The following is a 23,377-nucleotide window of genomic DNA, read 5'->3' on the forward strand; positions in this document are numbered from 1 at the left end:
TTGTGTGTGTCAGGGGGTGTTGGGAAAAGGGCAGAAGACAAATGTCCATACTACAATAAAGTATCTATTCTATTATATTTCCCCAGACATCTCTGAAGGAGCGTTTTGACTGGGAGGGGGCGCCGGGCCCTCAGTGGCAGGTGTTGGAGGGGGGTCGTCCCTGTACTGACTGTGGGGTTCTGGTGGAGGGGACCGCTTTGTACTTTGGAGGAGCAGACGCCAGGCAGGCCGTCACCTCTGACCTCGACCTCCGAGGAGCCAAGTTAGTACCTCTACTGATCAAAAGTGTGTCAACTACACAGGATTTTGTTATAACATTCCCTTTCAGTTCCTACTACCACTCAAACTTTTCATGAGATATATCGTTTTTTCCATATGTTCGCTGAGATCACTATCGCTGGAAATGCTTCAGATGTGCACAGGTCGTTTATCTGTGTTTGAGTCCCGGCATAAGTATTCCACTGTTAATGGCTGTATGAACTGTGATGATCAGGTTTGTAGAGTACTGGGCCAGGATAGGAAGTGAAGACAACATGACCATGTGCCATCGCCCAACCTGTCGCAAAGAGGGAGTGCTGCTGGACTACTCCAAAGACGGAGGTAAACTGTCATAAACTATACTAAGCAGTAGTAAACTGATGGAAAGTTTAGTTTGTAGTAGATGTAATCTTTAGTACACTGATGAATAATAGAGGATTTTGTCCCCCTTGATATTTAATTCATGCATCCCCCAGGTGTGTCCTGGACCCTGCTTCATGAGATGGACTATCTGAAGTACGTGTCTGTGAGGCGTGATTACATTGTTTTACCAGAGGGGGCGCTGTCTAACACCACACGGCTGCGGTGGTGGCAGCCCTTCTCTGTCTCCTCCGGTCTGGCATCACCTGGGCTGGAGCGTGCTCAGTGGGCTGTAGACAACATCCTGGTAGGAGGGTCTGACATCAACCCCTCCACCCTGCTCGACACCTTTGATGACGGTAAACACAGCATAGCATAACGTAATATAGGATAACAAAACATAACATCAATCCCTCCACCCAGCTGGACATCTTCGATGATCGTAGATAGTTTGCGCTGAAACACCTCTGACATGGAATGGGAGGTGAAAGTGTAAAGATGAATCTGGGCTCTGTTTTGTCCTGTGGTTGATTGTGAAGGTGTCTTAAGCTTGCCATTCTACTCTCCTTATCTCTCTTGAATAACATTCTGAAATCTTCTGGATCCTCTCTCTCTCGCTCTCTCTCCCAGAGGGTGTGTCCCACGAGGAGAGCTGGAACTTCTATCCCAACGCGGTGCGTACGGCTGGATTTTGTGGCAACCCATCCTTCCACCTCTACTGGCCCAACAAGAACCAGGACAAAACACACAACATCCTAGCCACCCGAGAGCTTATAGTACAGCCTGGATACATCCTACAGTTCAAGGTGCTACATCTTAGCATTTACAACATGGCTACATTTGACAGTTTAAAATCATTATCATAATCTACAAACATAGAGGTCCAAGAATCGATCCCTGTGGAACCCCACAACTTACTTGTGGCTCTCTCTGTCACACTGTATGTAGATTGTGGTGGGCTGTGAGGCAGACAGCTGTGAAGACCACCATTCTGTCCTGCTGCAGTACAGAAAGGATGCCAGGTAGGAGAGATTTCTTCCTATGTGCTAATTTACAGTGCTGGGACAAATATAGTGGCACCCTTCCATTTTCTTAATTTGTCACCACACCATGTTATTGGATTTTATTTTTGTAAATTTAAGTTTACAATTTTAATTTAGAAAATGAAGACATGGCTTGGACATAATTCTTGGCCCCGGAGCTAGCACTTTTTTGTGTGCAGAATCTGCTCTAATCCTTCCAGGTTGGAGGGGTGCCCTTCACCAACTGCTGTTTTCAGCTCTAGCCATAGGTTATGGATGGGATTCAGATCTGGACTCTTCACTGGCATCTCCAGTTTCTTGAACCATTCCAGGGTGCATTTGATGAGTGTTTGGGGTTGTTGTCCTGAATGCAGACCCAGAACCTTCAACAGAGCTACAGTTTTTCAAATCAAATAAAAAAAAAATAGTAAAATTGTATTTGTAATAAGCACCGAATACAACTGGTGTAGACTTTACGGTGAAATGTATGTTTACGAGCCTTTCCCAACAATACATAGTTAAAAATAAAATAGAAACACAAAATGAGTAAAATAAAATGTACAATAATGTACATACACAGGGAGTACCAGCACCAGATCAATGTGCTGTAATCACTGCCAAAGGTGCTTCAACAAAGTACTGAATAAAGGGTCTGAATACTTATGTACTATTTCAGTTGTAGTTTTTAATACATTTGCAAAAAAAATCTAAAAAGGTGTTTTTGCTTTGAGATTATTGGGAATTGTGTTGATTGACGGGGAAAAAATAAATGTCATCCATTTTAGAATAATGCTGTAAGGTAACAGAATGTGGAAAGAGTCAAGGGATCTGAATATTTTCCGTAATCACTATGTACATGAAGGCAGGGTAAAGTGACTAGACATCAGGATAAATAATAATAAGAGTCAAATAAAGAACAGAGTAGCAGCAGCAAATGATGAGTGAAAAAGTGTGTGAGTGTGAACTTCTCAAACTCAACTGAACAAGCCAAAGATTGGAAAGCAGCTGCGGTCATCCCCCTCTTCAAAGGGGGGGGACACTCTTGACCCAAACTGCTACAGACCTATATCTATCCTACCATGCCTTTCTAAGGTCTTCGAAAGCCAAGTCAACAAACAGATTACCGACCATTTCGAATCTCACCATACCTTCTCTGCTATGCAATCTGGTTTCAGAGCTGGTCATGGGTGCACCTCAGCCACGCTCAAGGTCCTAAACGATATCTTAACCGCCATCGATAAGAAACATTACTGTGCAGCCGTATTCATTGATCTGGCCAAGGCTTTCGACTCTGTCAATCACCACATCCTCATCGGCAGACTCAACAGCCTTGGTTTCTCAAATGATTGCCTCGCCTGGTTCACCAACTACTTCTCTGATAGAGTTCAGTGTGTCAAATCGGAGGGTCTGTTGTCCGGACCTCTGGCAGTCTCTATGGGGGTGCCACAGGGTTCAATTCTTGGACCGACTCTCTTCTCTGTATACATCAATGAGGTCGCTCTTGCTGCTGGTGAGTCTCTGATCCACCTCTACGCAGACGACACCATTCTGTATACTTCCGGCCCTTCTTTGGACACTGTGTTAACAACCCTCCAGGCAAGCTTCAATGCCATACAACTCTCCTTCCGTGGCCTCCAATTGCTCTTAAATACAAGTAAAACTAAATGCATGCTCTTCAACCGATCGCTACCTGCACCTACCCGCCTGTCCAACATCACTACTCTGGACGGCTCTGACTTAGAATACGTGGACAACTACAAATACTTAGGTGTCTGGTTAGACTGTAAACTCTCCTTCCAGACCCATATCAAACATCTCCAATCCAAAGTTAAATCTAGAATTGGCTTCCTATTTCGCAACAAAGCATCCTTCACTCATGCTGCCAAACATACCCTTGTAAAACTGACCATCCTACCAATCCTCGACTTTGGCGATGTCATTTACAAAATAGCCTCCAATACCCTACTCAACAAATTGGATGCAGTCTATCACAGTGCAATCCGTTTTGTCACCAAAGCCCCATATACTACCCACCATTGCGACCTGTACGCTCTCGTTGGCTGGCCCTCGCTTCATACTCGTCGCCAAACCCACTGGCTCCATGTCATCTACAAGACCCTGCTGGGTAAAGTCCCCCCTTATCTCAGCTCGCTGGTCACCATAGCATCTCCCACCTGTAGCACACGCTCCAGCAGGTATATCTCTCTAGTCACCCCCAAAACCAATTCTTTCTTTGGCCGCCTCTCTTTCCAGTTCTCTGCTGCCAATGACTGGAACGAACTACAAAAATCTCTGAAACTGGAAACACTTATCTCCCTCACTAGCTTTAAGCACCAACTGTCAGAGAAACTCACAGATTACTGCACCTGTACATAGCCCACCTATAATTTAGCCCAAACAACTACCTCTTTCCCAACTGTATTTAATTTATTTATTTATTTTGCTCCTTTGCACCCCATTATTTTTATTTCTACTTTGCACATTCTTCCATTGCAAAACTACCATTCCAGTGTTTTACTTGCTATATTGTATTTACCTTGCCACCATGGCCTTTTTTGCCTTTACCTCTCTTCTCACCTCATTTGCTCACATTGTATGTAGACTTGTTTATACTGTATTATTGACTGTATGTTTGTTTTACTCCATGTGTAACAAACTCTGTGTCGTTGTATCTGTCGAACTGCTTTGCTTTATCTTGGCCAGGTCGCAATTGTAAATGAGAACTTGTTCTCAACTTGCCTACTTGGTTAAATAAAGGTAAAATAAAAAAAAATAAAAAAATAAAAAGCCTAAATCCTGGGAAAACTTTTATGTGGACCACAAAATTAGAGTTATTTGGCAATACAGATCAATGCTGTGTTTACTGACGACCAAATTAAGCATTCAATGAAAATAATAGCCTCCATACAATCGAAGATGGGGGAGGTTTTGTAATGCTGCGGGGTTGCTTTGCTGCTTCTGGTACTGTAGTCCTTGAACACGTGCAAGGCATCATAAAATCAGCAGATTATCAGGTGTTTTTGAGTCGATGTTCAACTCAGTGTCCAGAAACAGGGTCTCCATTGAACATTGTGGATCTTCCAGCAGGACAACGACCCAAACCCACATCTTAAAGCACCCAGGAATGGTTCATAAAGAGACGCTGGACTCTTTTGGAGTGGCCAGATATGATTCACATCCATAACCTATGGCGAGAGCTGGAGACAGCCCTTGGTGGAGGGCACCCCTCCAACATTTAAGGATTAGAGCAGTTTACAATACAATCCTCTTTCTTCCTTCCCTCTCCACCCTCTCTTCTCTCCAGGTCTGACTCATGGCAGCTGGTCCAGTCAGAGTGTCTTCCCTCCTCTGTGAACAATGTGGGCTGCTCTCCCTTCATGTTCCATGAATCTACCATCTACAGTCCTGTCAACAGCTCTACCTGGACAAGAGTCACTGTCCAGCTGCCTGACCACGTCTCCTCAGGGTAGGACCGCTTTTGCAAATTAGCCTTTTGCCACTCACTAAGCTAGCAACGTAACAAACTGGCTAATGATGTTTGTTGTGGGTAACTAAATGTGAGTATTCCATGCAGGAGCAGAACAGTTCTCTGTAAGAGAAGAGAAGCTTCTGAACCAGCATTTTATTTCTTTGTCTGAAGGGTGATCAAGGCTGTTATCAACGAGCTTCTATAAGGAACATTTTTGTCTGTAAAGAGTATCTCTCTCAGTTCCGCTCTTTCTTGTCACAGCTCTATAACTCTTTTTCTCTCTCACACTCTCACCCTTCTCCTGCAGTGCCACACAGTTCCGTTGGATCCAGAAGGAGGGTGTTGGCGAGCGTCACGGCTGGGGGGTGGACCACATGTACATTGGGGAGGCGTGCCCAGGGCTGTGTAGTGGTCATGGTTACTGTACTAGCGGAGTGGTCTGTATCTGTGACGAGGGACACCATGGTGGGTCTGACTGAGTACCACACAAACACTAACCGTAGGGGCCAGTACAATGTTCCCTTTGACTGACAGCTAGCATTCATATTGGTTCAACTTGATTCTTTATGCATTCAAATGTTAGGAGTGTTCCTAGTGTCTCTCATCTAAAATGTAGTGCGCCACGGTTGGGGTCAATTCCATTTCAATTCAGTCAATTATGGAAGTAAACTGAAATTCCAAATTCCAAATCCTCATTGCTTTTCAATCAAATATATATGTATATTATTTAATGGACCCCAACTCTGCAGCACCACAATCTAAACAAACAACCCTTTCTTTCTCTCCTCCATCTCCCAGGTGATGACTGCTCCCTGTCCGTCAGTGACCTACCCAGCTCCATAAAGGATAACTTTGAGTCAGGTAGCATGTCAGAGGAGAGCTGGCAACTCATCCAGGGTGGCGGGGTGGGAAGTGGGTGTGGTCAGCTTTCTCCCCACGCCCACGGTGACTCGCTCTACTTCAACGGCTGTAAGATGAGGCAGGCTGTCACCAAGCCACTCGACCTGACACGAGCCAGGTAGGGTTGGACAATGGATTGTACTGTGCTGTACTAGCCTAGTCTTGCCAAATACTAAAGGGACAGTGAGAGATGCTCATTATACAGTAGAAGATTATACTGTACAGTAGCTGTAAAATGAGCAGACCAAGCCTCTGGACCTCACATGAGACAAGTACTGAACAGGGGCGTCATACACCCCAAAAAGAGGGCACAAAGTATGTGAGGATGGCTGGGCGGTGGAGAATTTAGTATTTTTCAAACACCTGAATCAGCTTTTTCCTGCAATCTAGAGCCAAAATCATTATGCTTAATTCTATGTCAAAAATATGTCTATTTTTCTGCTTGTCTAAGCACACCTCTTGAACTGGCTGTATCCAGCTGACTGTTTTTTCTATTTTTAGTTATTGCTTGCTTTTCTAAAGTCTACCAACCTTGCCAGCAGGCACGCCATTTAACCTCTCTAGGGGGTGTGGGACGCAACGTCCCACCTGGCCAACATGCAGTGAAATTGCAGAGCGCCAAATTCAAAAACAGTAATACTCATTATAAAAATTCATAAAACATACACTGTTATACATCGGTTTAAAGATTAACTTCTTGTTAATCCAACCACAGTGTCAGATTTCAAAAAGGCTTTACGGCGAAAGCATACCATGCGATTATCTGAGAACAGCGCCAAGCAGACAAATCATTACAAACAGTTACCAGCCAAGTAGAGGAGATACATAAGTCAGAAATAGTGATAAAAGTAATCACTTACTTTCCCATTTACTCAATAAATGTTTGTTTTGTTCAATAAAGTCCCTCTTTATATCCAAAAACCTCAGTTTTGTTCAGTAATCCACAGGCTCAAAGGCAGTCACTACAGACAGACGAAAAATCCGAAAAATATCAGTAAAGTGTGTAGAAACATGTCATACGTTGTTTATAATCAATCCTCAGGTTGTTTTTAGTCATAATAATCAATAACATTTCAACCGGACAATAGCTCCGTCAATATAAAAGGAAAACAAGAAAGACACTGCAGTGTCCACTCATTCAGTGGTGCTACTCCTTCATTTTTCAAAATACAAGCCTGAAACATTTTCTAAAGACTGTTGACATCTAGTGGAAGCCATAGGAAGTGAAATTTGAGTCCTAAGTCAATGGATACTGTAATGGCATTCAATAGAAAACTACAAACATAAAAAAATCCCACTTCCTGGATGGATTTTTCACAGGTTTCCTCCTGCCATATCAGTTATGTTATACTCAGACATTATTTGTACAATATTGGAAACTTTAGAGTGTTTTCTATCCAAAGCTGCCAATTATATGCATATCCTAGCTTCTGGGCCTGAGTGGCAGGCAGTTTACTTTGGGCACGTTTTTCATCCGGAGGTGAAAATAGTGCCCCCTACCCTAGTGAGGCTAAGAGGGTTAGACAAGCTAGCTACTCTTGGTTGATAGCATGAAATGTCTTCTTGGTAGATGGCTATGAGGTTGGGAGATTGGGAACTTATCTGGACTAGCTAAAGCCAACTTAATAAAATTGCTGTGGCTAGTAGTATTACAGAATTTTTTTAAACGTACAGCACAAATCTGTGGTGGCACGTGCCCCCTATGGCATGAAGCCTATTCTAGCTCATCCTAGCCTAGCCTAGCCCAGCCTAGCCTAACTAATCCTAGCCAAGGCCAATGAGAGGTCAATATACAGCAGGACTAAGATGGAAAACTTGGAGCCTACATTTGGTAGGACAAAAATACCAAGGCAATCTTACAATTTTTTCTCTCTCACTCTCCCCTCCTCCACCCACAGTAAGATCATGTTCGTCCTGCAGATAGGTAGTGTGTCCCAGACAGACAGTTGTAACACAGCCCTGGACCAGCCTGACACAGTGGACAGAGCTGTGCTGCTACAGTACACTGTCAATAATGGAGTTAGCTGGCACGTGATCGCCCAGCACCAGCCCAAAGACTTCATCAAGGCCCAGAGAGTGTCCTACAACATCCCACTGTGAGTGAACCTATACATACAGAGATGTTTTTCCTTTCAATAAAAGTTTATTTCATTTAGATGTACATTGTCTAAACACACATTAATACTGACACACAGCTCTTACTCAGTTTCTGTGATTCCTTACGTCCTTGCCCCAATATATCCAATATTAATGTTCTAGACACGTTTCATTGGAACGTTTCACGAACATTACTGTGTCTAGTTTTCTGAGGGTTAGGACAAAATGCTATCCACGTCCTATCAAACGTACAATTTATTAATGTTCTAGACACGTTTCAGTTGTCAGGAAGTCACCTGATGGTCCCAAAGAAATGTTCTCATTGCACGTCATGCCTTGTTACTGTTGGCTCTGATTAATGAACCACTGATCCATTCACAGCTCTTTCTCTGTTGGCAAAGTTAGGAACACAGTAATTATACAGTAATTATTATTCATCATGTCCTCACTTGTGATTTGAACTCACAACCTCTTGGTTCACTGCATTCCAATATTTCTACTATGCCACCATGTCTGTCAGTTATCAGTTAATCTGACTACTCTCTCATCATTGATTTGATTTACTCATTTCAGCAAGGACTTTCTGTATAGTGCTCTAATGTTGTCTGAGGCATTTCACCCTGTTCTAATGTTACTCCTGAATCTCTATGATCCATAAAATAGTTTTTCTTCTGTGTACAAAGCACATTTTTTGTCCATTAAAATAACATCACATTGATCAGAAATACAGTGTAGACATTGTTAATGTTGTAAATTACTTTTGTAGCTGGAAACAGACGATTATTTATGGAATATCTACATAGACGTATTATAGACCCATTGACCCATTATCAGCATATTATAGACCCATAGACCCATTAGCAGCAACCATCACTCCTGTGTTCCAATGGCACGTTGTGTTAGCTAATCCAAGTTTATCATTTTACAGCTGAAAACTGTTGTTCTGATTAAAGAAGCAATACAACTGTCCGTCATTAGAATAGTGGAGTATCTGGAGCATCAGCATTTGTGGGTTAGGTTATAGGCTAAAAAACAACCAACTTTATTCTGAAACTCGTCAGTCTATTCTTGTTCTGAGAAATGAAGGCTAATCCATCCGAGAAATTGCCAAGAAACTGAAGATCTCGTACAATGCTGTGTACTACTTCCGTCACAGAACAGTGCAAACTGTCTCTAACCAGAATGGAAAAAGGAGTGGGAGACCCTGGTGCACAACTAAGCAAGAAGACAAGTACATTAGAGTGTCTAGTTTGAGAAACAGACGCCTCACAAATCTTCAACTGGCAGCTTCATTAAATAGCACCTGCAAAACACCCGTCTCAACGTCAACAGTGAAGAGGCAACTCCGGGATGCTGACCTTCTAGGCAGATTTCCTCTGTCCAGTGTCTGTGTTCTTTTGCCCATCTTAATATTTTCTTATTATTGGCCAGTCTGAGATATGGCTTTTTCTTTGCAACTCTGCCTAGAAGGCCAGCACCCCATAGTCGCCTCTTCGCTGTTGACATTGAGACTGATAAACTTGGATTAGCTTACACAACATTTCTCCCATTCTCTGCAGATCCTTCTCTGCAGGTCTCTCGATCCTGACTAGTCTTCCAGTCACTGAAGATTGATGAGGAAAACATTTAATTGAATCCATTTTAGAATAAGGCTGTAACGTAACAAAATGTGGAAAAAGGGAAGGAGTCTGAATGCTTTCCTAATGCGCTGTATAATGATGAAAAAATAAAACTGGACACAGGAAAGTTCTTGCAAAGTTCCCATAAAACGTGTCTAGAACATTACTATTGAATATTCTGAGAACATGGTAACCACGTTCTGGGTAAGCTCTGTTTGACATTAAGGGAATGTTCTCTTGGAAACAGTTATTGCACTTCACTGGAACATTCCTTTCGAAAACATTAGATATTACCCAATAACGCTTAATCAAACGTTCAGTTGTGGGAACATTTGGGAACATTTGTTTTAAGCTAGGTAGAGAGGACATGAGTGATCAAGGAAATAATAATTGAGAAAGACCCACACCCATTCTTAATCTCTGACCTCTAACTTTCACAGAGAAGCGAGAGCTAAAGGGGTGGAGCTGCGGTGGTGGCAGCCCCGTCACGACGGTGTGGGACATGACCAGTGGGCGCTGGACCATGTGGAAGTAGTTCTGTGAGTATCTCCAACCATCCTAGTAACCCCTGGTTCCTTATTCCCCTAACAATCCCCCAGGCTGTTCTCAAAACCGCCCCGTTTTTAGGCTCAATCTGCCAGTCTGTCGTGTTCCTAATTTTTTGTACACTCAGTGTAATTCATATGAAATGCTAGGAATTGCAATTCAAGCAAGCATTATACAGTGGGGCAAAAAAGTATTTAGTCAGACATCAATTGCGCAAGTTCTCCCACTTAAAAAGATGAGAGAGGCCTGTAATTTTCATCATAGGTACACTTCAACTATGACAGACAAAATGAGAAGAAAGAAATCCAGAAAATCACATTGTAGGATTTTTTATGAATTTATTTGCAATAACAAAAATAACAAAATTTGGTCAATAACAAAAGTTTATCTCCATACTTTGTTATATACCCTTTGTTGGCAATGACAGAGGTCAAACGTTTTCTGTAAGTCTTCACAAGGTTTTCACACACTGTTGCTGGTATTTTGGCCCATTCCTCCATGCAGATCTCCTCTAGAGCAGTGATGTTTTGGGGCTGTTGCTGGGCAACACGGACTTTCAACTCCCTCCAAAGATTTTCTATGGGGTTGAGATCTGGAGACTGGCTAGGTCACTCCGGAACCTTGAAATGCTTCTTACGAAGCCACTCCTTTGTTGCCCGGGCGGTGTATTTGGGATCATTGTCATGCTGAAAGACCCAGCCATGTTTCATCTTCAATGCCCTTGCTGATGGAAGGAGGTTTTCACTCAAAATCTCACGATACATGACCCCATTCATTCTTCCCTTTACACGGATCAGTCGTCCTGGTCCCTTTGCAGAAAAACAGCCCCAAAGCATGATGTTTCCACCCCCATGCTTCACAGTAGGTATGGTGTTCTTTGGATGCAACTCAGCATTCTTTGTCCTCCAAACACGGTGAGTTGAGTTCTATTTTGGTTTCATCTGACCATATGACATTCTCCCAATCTTCTTCTGGATCATCCAAATGCTCTCTAACAAACTTCAGACAGGCCTGGACATGTACTGGCTTAAGCAGGGGGACACGTCTGGCACTGCAGGATAGGAGTCCCTGGCAGCGTAGTGTGTTACTGATGGTAGGCTTTGTTACTTTGGTCCCAGCTCTCTGCAGGTCATTCACTAGGTCCCCCCGTGTGGTTCTGGGATTTTTGCTCACCGTTCTTGTGATCATTTTGACCCCACGGGGTGAGATCTTGCATGGAGCCCCAGATCGAGGGAGATTATCAGTGGTCTTTTATGTCTTCCATTTCCTAATAATTGCTCCCACAGTTGATTTCTCCAAACCAAGCTGCTTAGCTATTGCAGTTTCAGTCTTCCCAGCCTGGTGCAAGTCTACAATTTTGTTTCTGGTGTCCTTTGACAGCTCTTTGGTCTTGGCCATAGTGGAGTGTGACTGTTTGAGGTTGTGGACAGGTGCCTTTTATACTGATAACAAGTTCAAACAGGTGCCATTAATACAGGTAACGAGTGGAGGACAGAGGAGCCTCATAAAGAAGTTACAGGTCTGTGAGAGCCAGAAATCTTGCTTGTTTGTAGGTGACCAAATACTTATTTTCCACCATAATTTGCAAATAAATTCATTAAAAATCCTACAATGTGATTTTCTGGAATTTTTTTCTCAATTTGTCTGTCATAGTTGAAGTGTACCTATGATGAGAATTACAGGCCTCTCTCATATTTTTAAGTGGGAGAACTTGCACAATTGGTGGCTGACTAAATACTGTTTTGCCCCACTGTACATTACAATTGGTACAATTGGTATGTTACGAATTTGCTAAATGTATGTTATATGTTATGAATTCACATGTTTTGTGGCTAACGTTAGCTAGGTGGTTAGGTGGCTAACGCTAAGTCTAGGCGTTAAGGTCAGTGTTAAGGTTGGGAGTTAGGTTCAAATGTGAAGGTTAGGGTTAGCGGAATGGTTAGCTAATATGCTAAGTAGTTGCAAAGTAGCTCAAATGTAGTAAGTAGTTGGTAATTAGCTAAAATTGTCCATGATGAGATTTGAACATGCTACCCATCCACCCTGACCAACCACCCTGCGTCAGTTTTTGCCATAAGTAACCTTCTGTCTCACGAAACCATAACAATCGTAACACATTGAGTGTCGTATTTGCTTTTGCTATGTTACGTCTAGTCTATGAGACCAGGCTGCATAAGATGATATTGAATGTCATTAAGTGGCCAATACATTGCAAATGTTTCACATAAGTGACAGAATGTGTATGTATAGGCTTGATGTCCACAATGTTGTTCACTAAGTTGGTCCTGTCAGTGCTGGTGTCGTGAGTTGGCAAACAACAAGTACCCAATATAGTACAAATATTCACTGTTTAGGTTTATATGATATCTGTCTTACGTCACGGCAAAGCACACACATACAGTACACAATACACACAGTCCTTACATGAGCTGTCTCTGGTTTCGTTTGGCCTTGACCTGCACTCCTCCACTCCTACTCTCCCACTCCCATGGCTGGTTTTCAACATTCAACAACAGTGTCTGCTGAACAGAATAACTGTACGCGATCCTCACACTTCTCTCTTTTATTTCTGTCTCTCTGTCTCCCACCACCACCCCTCACACTCCTCTCCTCCTTTTCAATTGTTTCTTTCGTCATCCCGTGCCTCTCCTACCTGGCCTCACAATCACGAACGTGTGACCATACTCCTCCTTTTCCTCCTCCTCTACCTCCTCCCCTTCCAACGCTTCTTCCTCTGCCTGCGCTTATGCTTTTCTGCTACCTCATGTCTTATCATGGCTCCATCTCCTCCTTCCTCTTCCTTCCAATATCCCTTTTTTTCCTATTACTCCCTCTCTCGTTCTCTGTGGTGCATAATGGATGGATTGGTCCTCTCTTTCACTCCTCCATTTCCATCTGTTATTGTCTATCTATCGCTCTCTCTTTCTCTCTACATCCTTGGTCTCTTTTGCTTCTCTCTCACTCCCCTATTCCTTATTTTCTCTCTTGCTCTACCTCTCTCTGCATACTTCCTGCTCCCTCTTTCTTTCTCTACCCACCCTCTCTCTCCCTCCTCCCTGGCCCCCTTCGCCTCCCCAGGCGGCCGGGGTTCCTGCCCCCCCAGACCTTTCTGCGAGCCTGCAGCACCCCCCTCCACCCCCTCCTCCCCTCTTGCGCTCTAACCTCTGCTCTCTTCTGTATTCTGCTCCCTGTGGCATTGCTGTAGAGTCAGGTAAGTCTTCTGCCTCTCCCCTCCTGTGATACCCCCTCACCTTTCAGCTACACTCCTGACCCTCTTTTCTGTCAGCATCTCCTTCACCTTAATCCCCCACCCCACCTCCATAGAGGCACACTCACTATCATAACCCAGGTTCGGGCTCTTTCGAGTCCCATCCATGACACACAGACAGAGCTACAGTTCAGACAATACCGATAAATAATTTGAGGAAGCAGGTCTCTCAAAATGTAAAATATATAGCTTTTCTGAAGACCTCAATTGGTCTGCTTCGTGTTTGTGATATAATGCATCACTATATCAATGTTGGTTGCGCTCTTGCAGCCGTTGTGTTTTAAGTATGGGTTTTGTTTAATGTGGTTACATGTGTGCAGATCCTAGACACGTAGCACACTGTGAGGATGACACTGCCACACACAAGTTACACAGTTCAGGCACTGTAATATGGGTAACACACTTACCTCTTCATTCTAACCTGAACATCTAACATCATTATATTAATTAAACCCAACACACACTAGAATATAGAGCATAATGGCATAACTAAAGACTAAAGACCTAAAACTCATCAGCCCCCATCATCATCATCAGAGTAACCTCTTCCATCGAAGTCCTTGCATGGCTTTTTAAATCCACCGTTGCAAAGCTCCCCCCTACCTCCATGGCTGCCGGTCCATGAACCACAACCTTCTCTGAGTTTGTAGCTCCTGCCATACTGTCCCTCGCTTTTGTTAATGAGAAAAAAAAGAGAAAAAACAGAAGCGGCCAGACAGACATCCCATTTTAGTTAGCAAAGCACCCCAACACACCCTCACCCCATCCCCGTTTCTGCCACCCTCCGACCTTCAACCACACCCCTCCACCACACACCTCCCGACCCCCCAGAGGCCACTGGATGCACTCCAGGCTTACTGGCACCTCCCGCTGGACAGAAGATGCAATGACAGGCTAAGCAAGAAGCGCGATCTTCAATCACAGCTTCTTTTTGTGTCTAATTACCTTCTCTTTCAATGTATCTCCTCCCTCCCTCAATCCCCTGCACCTTTATTACTTTGATTTGTTTTTCCAAGTGATATGATGGCTGTTACTCTACGAACTCTGACCTCAAACACTCTCCTTCCTTAGATCCTTAGAACCGTGGTCAGAGTTAGAAAACCCCAGAACCCTGACCACATCTGTAGCTAATGTCTGTGACCGTGTCTGTAGCTCTCTAGCTAGTCTTGTGTCCTCTAGTTTTATGTTGTTCAATGTCTTGTCCTGTTGACCTGTCTGCTTATGATACTGCCATTGAGAACATGTCAATACATACAATATTGTTCATCTATAAGATGATGGTCACATACACATTTCAATATTCAGTAAGTAATGCACATCTTAAAAAAACAGTCCACCTTGCGCTAAATTGAATATCGTTTATGAGTGTTAGAGGTTATGTGTGAAACCCAATTGAAAATGCCAGCATGGATCTAGAAGTGTGTGAGCTTGCATATGAGAGTGTATGTGTGTACATGAAAGAGGGTGTCTGCATGAGTGAGTGTGTGGATACTGTTAATATCACTTCCTGGTCACTAATGGTCTCCCTCCTCTCTTCCTCTCTTCTTCCCACTCTCTCTCTCACTGTCTTTGTCTCCCTACAGCACTCGTAAACAAAACTATATGATGAACTTTGCCAGACAGACCGGCCTACGCCACTACTACAGCCGGAAGAGGCGGGCACTGCTACAACATCGTGCCTAACCTCTGAGAAGAGGATTCATCCTATAACCTGCCAATCACACAGTTGACCTACCAACCAACCACATTCCTTTCTCCTGATGACATATCACCCTGTTGAGTCCCACCCACCAGCAAATGGATTCCAGTCAGCCTTGGACTACACTCCCTCCCTCTCCAACCTTCCAATCCCCACTCTGCCAGACATGGGCCCATCCCATCAGTGTATGCTGTAGCCAGTCAGAAGCCTTCCCCACCCCCATATGATGGGAAGGAAGGAGACGTGACGGAGCAACAAAGGCAACCATTTTGTTGACTTTTCATGAACTTTCGGGTTTCTAGTTGTTTTCTAATCGTTGCTGTACATGGTTATTATGATATGATGATTCCCTGTTCCAGTTGCGATACGATGATACCCCCTGGCTTTCCCTGTCACCCCATCCTACCCACCTCCTAGTCCTACTACTACCACACTGTGAAGTTATTCCGAGAAATCAGTAATGACCAGGGAGCATAGAGTTGGAGAGGGCACACTGTCACAGAAGTGATAATGGCAAATATAGGGAGTGAGCCCCCTTTCCAACTCTATGCCATGGAGCTGGGCTAGCTGGATGCTTCCACGATCAACTGAGCCGCAGGGAGGAAAATTCCTCTGCTTCGCGCCAGTACCTGAGGAGGAGGATGATGATGATGGAGATGAGGATCATAACAGTGATAAGGATGCTAAAAAAAGTACTGTGTTCTTGCTGTTCTGTTCAGTGTGTCTGTGTTCTTTTCGTGATGGTTTGACTGTTGTGTTCCATTCATTCGTTTTTTACTAATTCGTATTGTGCTATTTTTGATTGGATTAGTTTTTTCTCGTTTCCGTCTCCTCAGAGGCAGACGGAAGGAAGGAACAAATCGCAAAAGGGGGGAATAAAAGACAGAAAATAAAATATAAAAAAGAAAACAAATTTAAGACTGAACAATGATTTATTTTATTTTATTATTTTTATATATGTTGGTTCCCGAAAATACAGATATTTATAGTAGGCGGTTCTCCACGTAACCTATTTAAAGATGCACTGTGCGTGAACTCTGTATGTTATTTTCTAGTGTTAAGTTATTAGGCAGTCATCCAGCCTCTCTCAAGGCCATCGGGCTGCAACCCCCCCCACCCATTCTCTTGTGCTGTTACCCGCATCCCTCTCATTCTCTCTGCTAAATTCTGCTCCCTGGAGATGAGGCTCCATCAGTGTTGTTTCTTGAAGTCTAATGTGTAATGTGGACCCTCTCCCAGCCCTATTTCTCAGTGTAACTCCAGTATAGCAGTCTCCTGTACATACAGTATATGTATATCCACTATGGGGAGACCCAGCAGCCTTATAAAAGGGAAATAAAGAACTGTCCAAACCTCAGCTGCTTGGTACAGTTTGTGAGTGTGTTAATAGATTTATAAAACAACTTTTTACCCACATAACGTCAAAAGGAGACACCACTACGGGTACCGAAATAACTGCAACAGTGTGTCAGGCTCTAAAGTAATTATGGTTTCCATTAGTTACCACACCCACAAAGTTGGCTATACAAATTGGCTATATCATAAAAAGTCAACAGCAACTATAATCACAGCAGGTGTAGCTCATGGTGTAGATCAGGGTTCCCAAATGTTTATTGTTGGACATAAGACATGGGTTCTCAGATCCTCAAAAGGTTCAACAGCTGCACCATCGAGAGCATCCTGACTGTTTGCATCACTGCCTGGTATAGCAACTGCTCGGCCTCTGCCCACACGGCACGACAGAGGGTAGTGCGTACGGCCCAGTACATCACGAGGGCAAAGCTTCCTGCCATCCAGGACCTCTATACCAGGCGGCATCAGAGGAAGGCCCTAAAAATTGTCAAAGACCCCAGCCACCCTAGTCATAGGGCTTCTCTCTGCTAACGCACGGCAAGCAGTATCGGAGCGCCAAGTCTAGGTCCAAGAGATATCTAAACAGCTTCTACCCCCAAGCCATAAGACTCCTGAACATCAAATCAAATGGCTACCCAGACTATTTGCATTGCCCCCTCCCTCTTTTACACCGCTGCTATTCTCTGTTGTTATCATCTATGCATAGTCACTTTAATAACTCTACCTACATGTACATATCACCTCAACTAACCGGTGCCTCTGCACATTGACTTTGTACCGGTACCCCCCTGTATATAGTCTCGCTATTGTTATTTTACTGCTGCTCTTTAATGTCATGTTACTTTTATGTTCTTATTCTTATTTGTACTGCATTGTTGGTTAGGGGCTCGTAAGTATGCAATTCACTCTTTTTATTTATTTATTTCACCTTTATTTAACCAAGTTGAGAACAAGTTCTCATTTACAATTGCGACCTGGCCAAGATAAAGCAAAGCAGTTCGACACATACAACAACACAGAGTTACACATGGAGTAAAACAAACATACAGTCAATAATACAGTAGAAAAATAAGTCTAAATACAATGTGAGCAGATGAGGTGAGATTAAGGGAGGTAAAGGCAAAAAAGGCCATGGTGGCGAAGTAAATACAATATAGCAGTTGTGGGCCTTCAGGGCCAGCAAGGCCTTCTCTGCTGGCCTAAACGTCATCAGAATATAATTAAAAAATATATATATTTTCCCACAAATATGTATTAAATTATTCCCCAGAGTTAGAGTTATACCCTTCATTTCATAGCTTTCCTCTTGGTTGCACTGCTTCCAGCCCCAGGTTGAGATTTGGAGGGCTGGTCTTTATGTTAGATCTTTTATCCAATCATATTCAGCCATCATGTGTTGCCAGGGGTCTAAAATCTGCCCTCAGGCCTTCAGAATCAACAGTGCGGGCGCATGTAGCTTAAAGTGAATGGAAATGAAAATTTAGTGTCAACCAATCAGCTTTAGAGTTGGCTATTGTACGCCTGCTGGCTGGCTCCAGTGTTGCACAGGAGCCAGCTAGCAGGCGTAGTGCGTGCACGTCTTTTGATTGGATTACCAATATTGAGAGGCAGGTCCTATATGGGCAGGTCTATGCAGAACCTCAGAACTAGGAAACTGAATTTGATAAACAAATTAATTTGCGTACTACTAAGCTGTTTTTTCAACCCACAATGGCGGAAGGAGGAGAAGATATCGATTTGGTCGAGGATATAATTATAACGCCATTCTCAAGACAAACTTTTCAAGAAAAGTTAGACATTGTCAGGAGAGGTCGCTCGACGCCGACGCTACAAAGCCTGTCACAGGCGGGAAAGGGGTCCGTTCGCCACTTTCAAAGTTCCAACTACGAGCGCTATCAATGGCTCACAGGCTCCGAGAAGCACTGCAAACTACTGCTGGGAATCCCTATTATTTGCAATCGATTTGGTGTTTGGAGCCACACTGGCTTTGCAAACTTGAGTTGTCTAACCAAGGCAGCAACGAGATACCAAAGTATGGCTGGGCACTTACAAGCAATGGTGCTTTTGAAAACTTTTGGGGACACCCGAGTGGATCTACAGCTCAACGAACAAGCGCGCAGGGCAACGGGAGCTGCACAATGAAAAGGTATTGTACTCTTCCCCTGCAATTCTCTGAATAAAAATGTCAATTTCAAGGTGACGCAACGCCTGGTTATACTGGGTTTCTGTCTAAATGTATAGTGTCTAGAGCCATGGCATCATAATGATGGTAATAAGAGGTGGATTAATTCGGGTGGGACTGTGTAGGACCTCACAGAAGGCCCAGGCCCCAGGCCCACGGCACGCCACTGCAATATAGCAAGTAAAACACTGGAATGGTAGATTTGCAGTGGAAGAATGTGCAAAGTAGAGATATAAATAATGGGGTGCAAAGGAGGTAAATAAATAAATACAGTAGGGGAAGGTAGTTGTTTGGGCTAAATTATAGATGGGCTATGTACAGGTGCAGTAATCTTTGAGCTGCTCTGACAGCTGGTGCTTAAATCTAGTGAGGGAGATAAGTGTTTCCAGTTTCAGAATTTTTGTAGTTCGTTCCAGTCAACTGGAAGGAGAGGCGGCCAAAGGAAGAATTAGTTCTGGGGGTGACCAGAGAGATATACAGTGGGGCAAAAAAGTATTTAGTCAGCCACCAATTGTGCAAGTTCTCCCACTTAAAAAGATGAGAGAGGCCTGTAATTTTCATCATAGGTACACTTCAACTATGACAGACAAAATGAGAAGAAAAAAATCCAGAAAATCACATTGTAGGATTTCTTATGAATTTCTAGTGAAATTATGGAGGAAAATAAGTATTTGGTCAATAACAAAAGTTTATCTCCATACTTTGTTATATACCCTTTGTTGGCAATGACAGAGGTCAAACGTTTTCTGTAAGTCTTCACAAGGTTTTCACACACTGTTGCTGGTATTTTGGCCCATTCCTCCATGCAGATCTCCTCTAGAGCAGTGATGTTTTGGGGCTGTTGCTGGGCAACACGGACTTTCAACTCCCTTCAAAGATTTTCTATGGGGTTGAGATCTGGAGACTGGCTAGGCCACTCCAGGACCTTGAAATGCTTCTTACGAGGCCACTCCTTTGTTGCTCGGGCGGTGTGTTTGGGATCATTGTCATGCTGAAAGACCCAGCCACGTTTCATCTTCAATGCCCTTGCAGATGGTAGGCTTTGTTATCTTGGTCCCAGCTCTCTGCAGGTTCTTCACCCGTGTGGTTCTGGGATTTTTGCTCACCGTTCTTGTGATCATTTTGACCCCACGGGGTGAGATCTTGCGTGGAGCCCCAGATCGAGGGAGATTATCAGTGCTCGTGTACGGTTTCCATTGCCTAATAATAGCTCCCACACGTGATTTCTTCAAACCAAGCTGCCTACCTATTGCAGATTCAGTCTTCCCAGCCTGGTGCAGGTCTACAATTTTGTTTCTGCTGTCCTTTGTCAGCTCGTTGGTCTTGGCCATAGTGAAGTTTGGAGTGTGACTGTTTGAGGTTGTGGACAGGTGTCTTTTATACTGATAACAAGTTCAAACAGGTGCCATTAATACAGCTAACGAGTGGAGGACAGAGGAGCCTCTTAAAGAAGAAGTTACAGGTCTGTGAGAGCCAGACATCTTGCTTGTTTGTAGGTGACCAAATACTTATTTTCCACCATAATTTGCAAATAAATTCATTAAAAAGCCTACAAATGTGATTTTCTGGATTTTTTTCTTCTAATTTTGTCTGTCATAGTTGAAGTGTACCTATGATGAGAAGGCCTCATCTTTTTAAGTGGGAGAACTTACACAGTTGGTGGCTGACTAAATATGTTTTTTGCCCCACTGTATATGCATTTAGCAGATGCTTTAATCCAAAGTGACTTAGTCATGCATGCAACAAAATCTGATGGGTGACCCAAGGAATCAAACCCACTATCCAGATGTTGCAAGCGCCATGCTTTACCAACTGAGCCATACAGGGCCCATTTTCTTAAAAGCATCTTAAGGCTAAGTTCATCATTAGAACCTTTGTAAGAGCATTATTACATCTCTGAGTGGTTTCCCAAAACCCTCATTACTAAAGTTGAACTTGAAAACACTCATTATTTATTGACTGCCTCAGACCAGTCACAGATCAGCTAAGTGTGTCGTTAGATGCATTTTTCCCCTACCGAGTCACTTTATACACAGACGATCTCCGTTAAACGTATAATCAATACGGTTATCTGTCTCACTGTGACCACCGTTAACTTCACAACGAGTTGACTACAAATACAAAGTTGCCAATGTCTTTGCTACATAGGCCTATATATTTGAAAGATATTGGAATCAATTTCATTTACATTTAATAGATTTATTTAGCTATTTAACTACTGTCAATACATTTCCTGATGTGTAGCCCAATGTGTGCAATGATGTGCCAAATTTTGGTTAAGTGCATTATTATAGGGTAAGCAGCCATAGGTGATCATTTCTCTCTAGGAGCTGATCCGTCATCACTATCATGGAATAATTCTAATGTTAAGGTAAGATTTGAATGGAACACTGATCCGAGTGCAGAGCTGGCTTTCTTTCAATTATATCAGTAAGAACACAGGCCTCGACAATACACAGCGAACATTCCACTCTGCGTGGTGTTTTGGGAAATGTATGTTACATCTTCGGCCGTTGCAGGAAAGATGCATTAGCCTAAATTCCATCGCTATCGGGAAACCAGGACCAGGTTAGGTTCTCACTGCAATGCACAGTTGCATGTAATTTGTCTTAATTCCTCAATGGAAACACTCAAGAGAAACACATGTTTCTGGTGGTTGTGGTTGTGTCATTGAGCCCACGAGTGGATAACTCATGTCATTCCATGCCAAGATTTACAGATTCTGTAATTGACATCGGCCCTTTCAAACCTTTCACGAGACAAACCGACCACTCTGCTCAGCATCCTGTTATGACTCAGAATGGTCTGCTGAATGTCAAGATAGTCAGCAAGCCCCCTGATGACCCACATAACACTGCATAACACTGCTGTGTTCTAACAGAGAAATACCCTGCTCTTCCCTTACTGTTCCTTACATTTGGGATCCTGAGAGGTGCAGCGATCAAGAGGCGTTACTACAGTCCCTGGTTTGAGTCCAGTCTGTATCACATCCGGCCATGATTGGGAGTCCCATAGGGCGGCGCACAATTGGCCCAGCGTTGTCTGGGTTTGGCCGGAGTAGGCCGTCATTGTAAATAAGAATTTGTTCTTAACTGACTTGCCTGGTTAAATAAAGGTTAAATAATTACAAAAATGACATTCAACTGGGCAGTCCCAATGGCATGGCCCGGGCGCCATACGCAGCTTTCTGTGAGTCTCCCTATAAATAATAGAACTGACTAACCAGCAGTGGTGAAAAAAGTACCTAATTGTACTTGAGAAAAAGTATGTGGACACCTGCTCATTGAACATCTCTTTCCAAAATTATGGGCATTAATATGGAGTTGGTCCCCACTTTGCTGCTTTCAACTTGATGTTGGAACATTGCTGCGGGGACTTTCTTCCTTTCAGCCACGAGCATTAGTGAGGTCGGCACTGATGTTGGGTGATTAGGCCTGGCTTGCAGGCGGCATTCCAATTCATCCCAAAGGTGTTCGATCAAATCAAAATCAAATCAAATGTATTGGTCACATACTGTACCTGTACACATATTTAGAAGATGTCATTGTGGGTGTCGCGAAATTGTTGTGTTTTTAAGCTCCTACAGCGCATTAGTATCTAACAATTCACAACAATACACAAATCTAAATGTAAAATAATGGAATTAAGAAATATATAAATATAAGGACGAGCAATGTCGGAGTGGCATTGACTGAATACAGTACAACAGAATATAGTATATACATATGAGATGGGAAAAGCAGTTTGTAAACATTATTAAAGTGACTAATGTTCCATTATTAAAGGGGCCAGTGATTCCATGTCTATGTACTATTTAGGGCAGCAGCCTGTAAGGTGCAGGGTTGAGTAGCCGGGTGGTAGCCGGCTAGTGATGGCTATTTAACAGTCTGATGGCCTTGAGAGAGAAGCTGTTTTTCAGTCTCTCGGTCCCATCTTTGATGCACCTGTACTGTCCTCGCCTTCTGGATGATAGTGGGGTGAACAGGCTGTTGCTAGGGTGGTTGATGTCCTTGACCTTTTCGTCCTTCCTGTGAAATCAGGTGCTGAAGGTGTCCTGGACGGCAGGTAGTTTGGCCCCGGTGATGCATTGGGCAGATCATTACCACCCTCTGGAGAGCCCTGCGATTGCGGGCGGTGCGGTTGCCGTACCAGGCGGTTGGTTATACAGCCTGACAGGATGCTCTCAATTGTGCATCTGTAAAAGTTTCTGAGGGTTGAGGTCAGGGCTCTGTGCAGGACAGTAAAGTTCTTCCACACTGATCTAGACAAGACATTTATGTATGGACCTCGCTTTGTGTATGGGGGCATTGTCATGCTGAAACAGGAAAGGGCCTTCTCCAAACTGTTGCCACAAAGTTGGAAGAACAGAATCGTCTAAAATGTCATTCTGTGCTGTAGCGTTAAGATTTCCCATCACTGGAATTAGGGGCCTAGCCTGAACCATGAAAAACAGCAACATACCATTATTTCTCCTACACCAAACTTTACAGTTGATACTATGCATTCGGGCAGGTAGCGTTCTCATGGCATCTGCCAAACCCAGATTTGTCCGTCAGACTGCCAGAGTGCTCCAGTGTCTCCCTGCTGACCCCTGCTGTGGAGGA

At 43.5% G+C, this 23,377-nt stretch overlaps 1 protein-coding gene across 3 annotated transcripts in view; it reads left to right on the forward strand.

The window, feature by feature from the left end:
• The window catches only part of LOC110532453 (reelin), a 296,686-nt gene extending 280,091 nt beyond the window's left edge, over positions 1–16,595 (forward strand). For all 3 annotated transcript variants that reach the window (XM_036980629.1, XM_036980637.1, XM_036980632.1), the window contains exons 57-68: positions 87–262; positions 494–600; positions 735–977; positions 1,249–1,424; positions 1,567–1,640; positions 4,945–5,106; positions 5,417–5,574; positions 5,908–6,127; positions 7,908–8,105; positions 10,166–10,264; positions 13,477–13,482; positions 15,123–16,595. In XM_036980629.1, coding sequence (XP_036836524.1) covers positions 87–262; positions 494–600; positions 735–977; positions 1,249–1,424; positions 1,567–1,640; positions 4,945–5,106; positions 5,417–5,574; positions 5,908–6,127; positions 7,908–8,105; positions 10,166–10,264; positions 13,477–13,482; positions 15,123–15,222 — 1,719 coding nt within the window. In that variant the 3' untranslated portion in view covers positions 15,223–16,595. The remainder of the gene's footprint in view (positions 1–86; positions 263–493; positions 601–734; positions 978–1,248; positions 1,425–1,566; positions 1,641–4,944; positions 5,107–5,416; positions 5,575–5,907; positions 6,128–7,907; positions 8,106–10,165; positions 10,265–13,476; positions 13,483–15,122) is intronic.
• The last annotated feature ends 6,782 nt before the right edge of the window (positions 16,596–23,377 follow it).

The sequence above is a fragment of the Oncorhynchus mykiss genome, chromosome 1 (genome assembly GCF_013265735.2).
Source record: "Oncorhynchus mykiss isolate Arlee chromosome 1, USDA_OmykA_1.1, whole genome shotgun sequence".
Taxonomy (NCBI): Eukaryota; Metazoa; Chordata; class Actinopteri; order Salmoniformes; family Salmonidae; genus Oncorhynchus; species Oncorhynchus mykiss.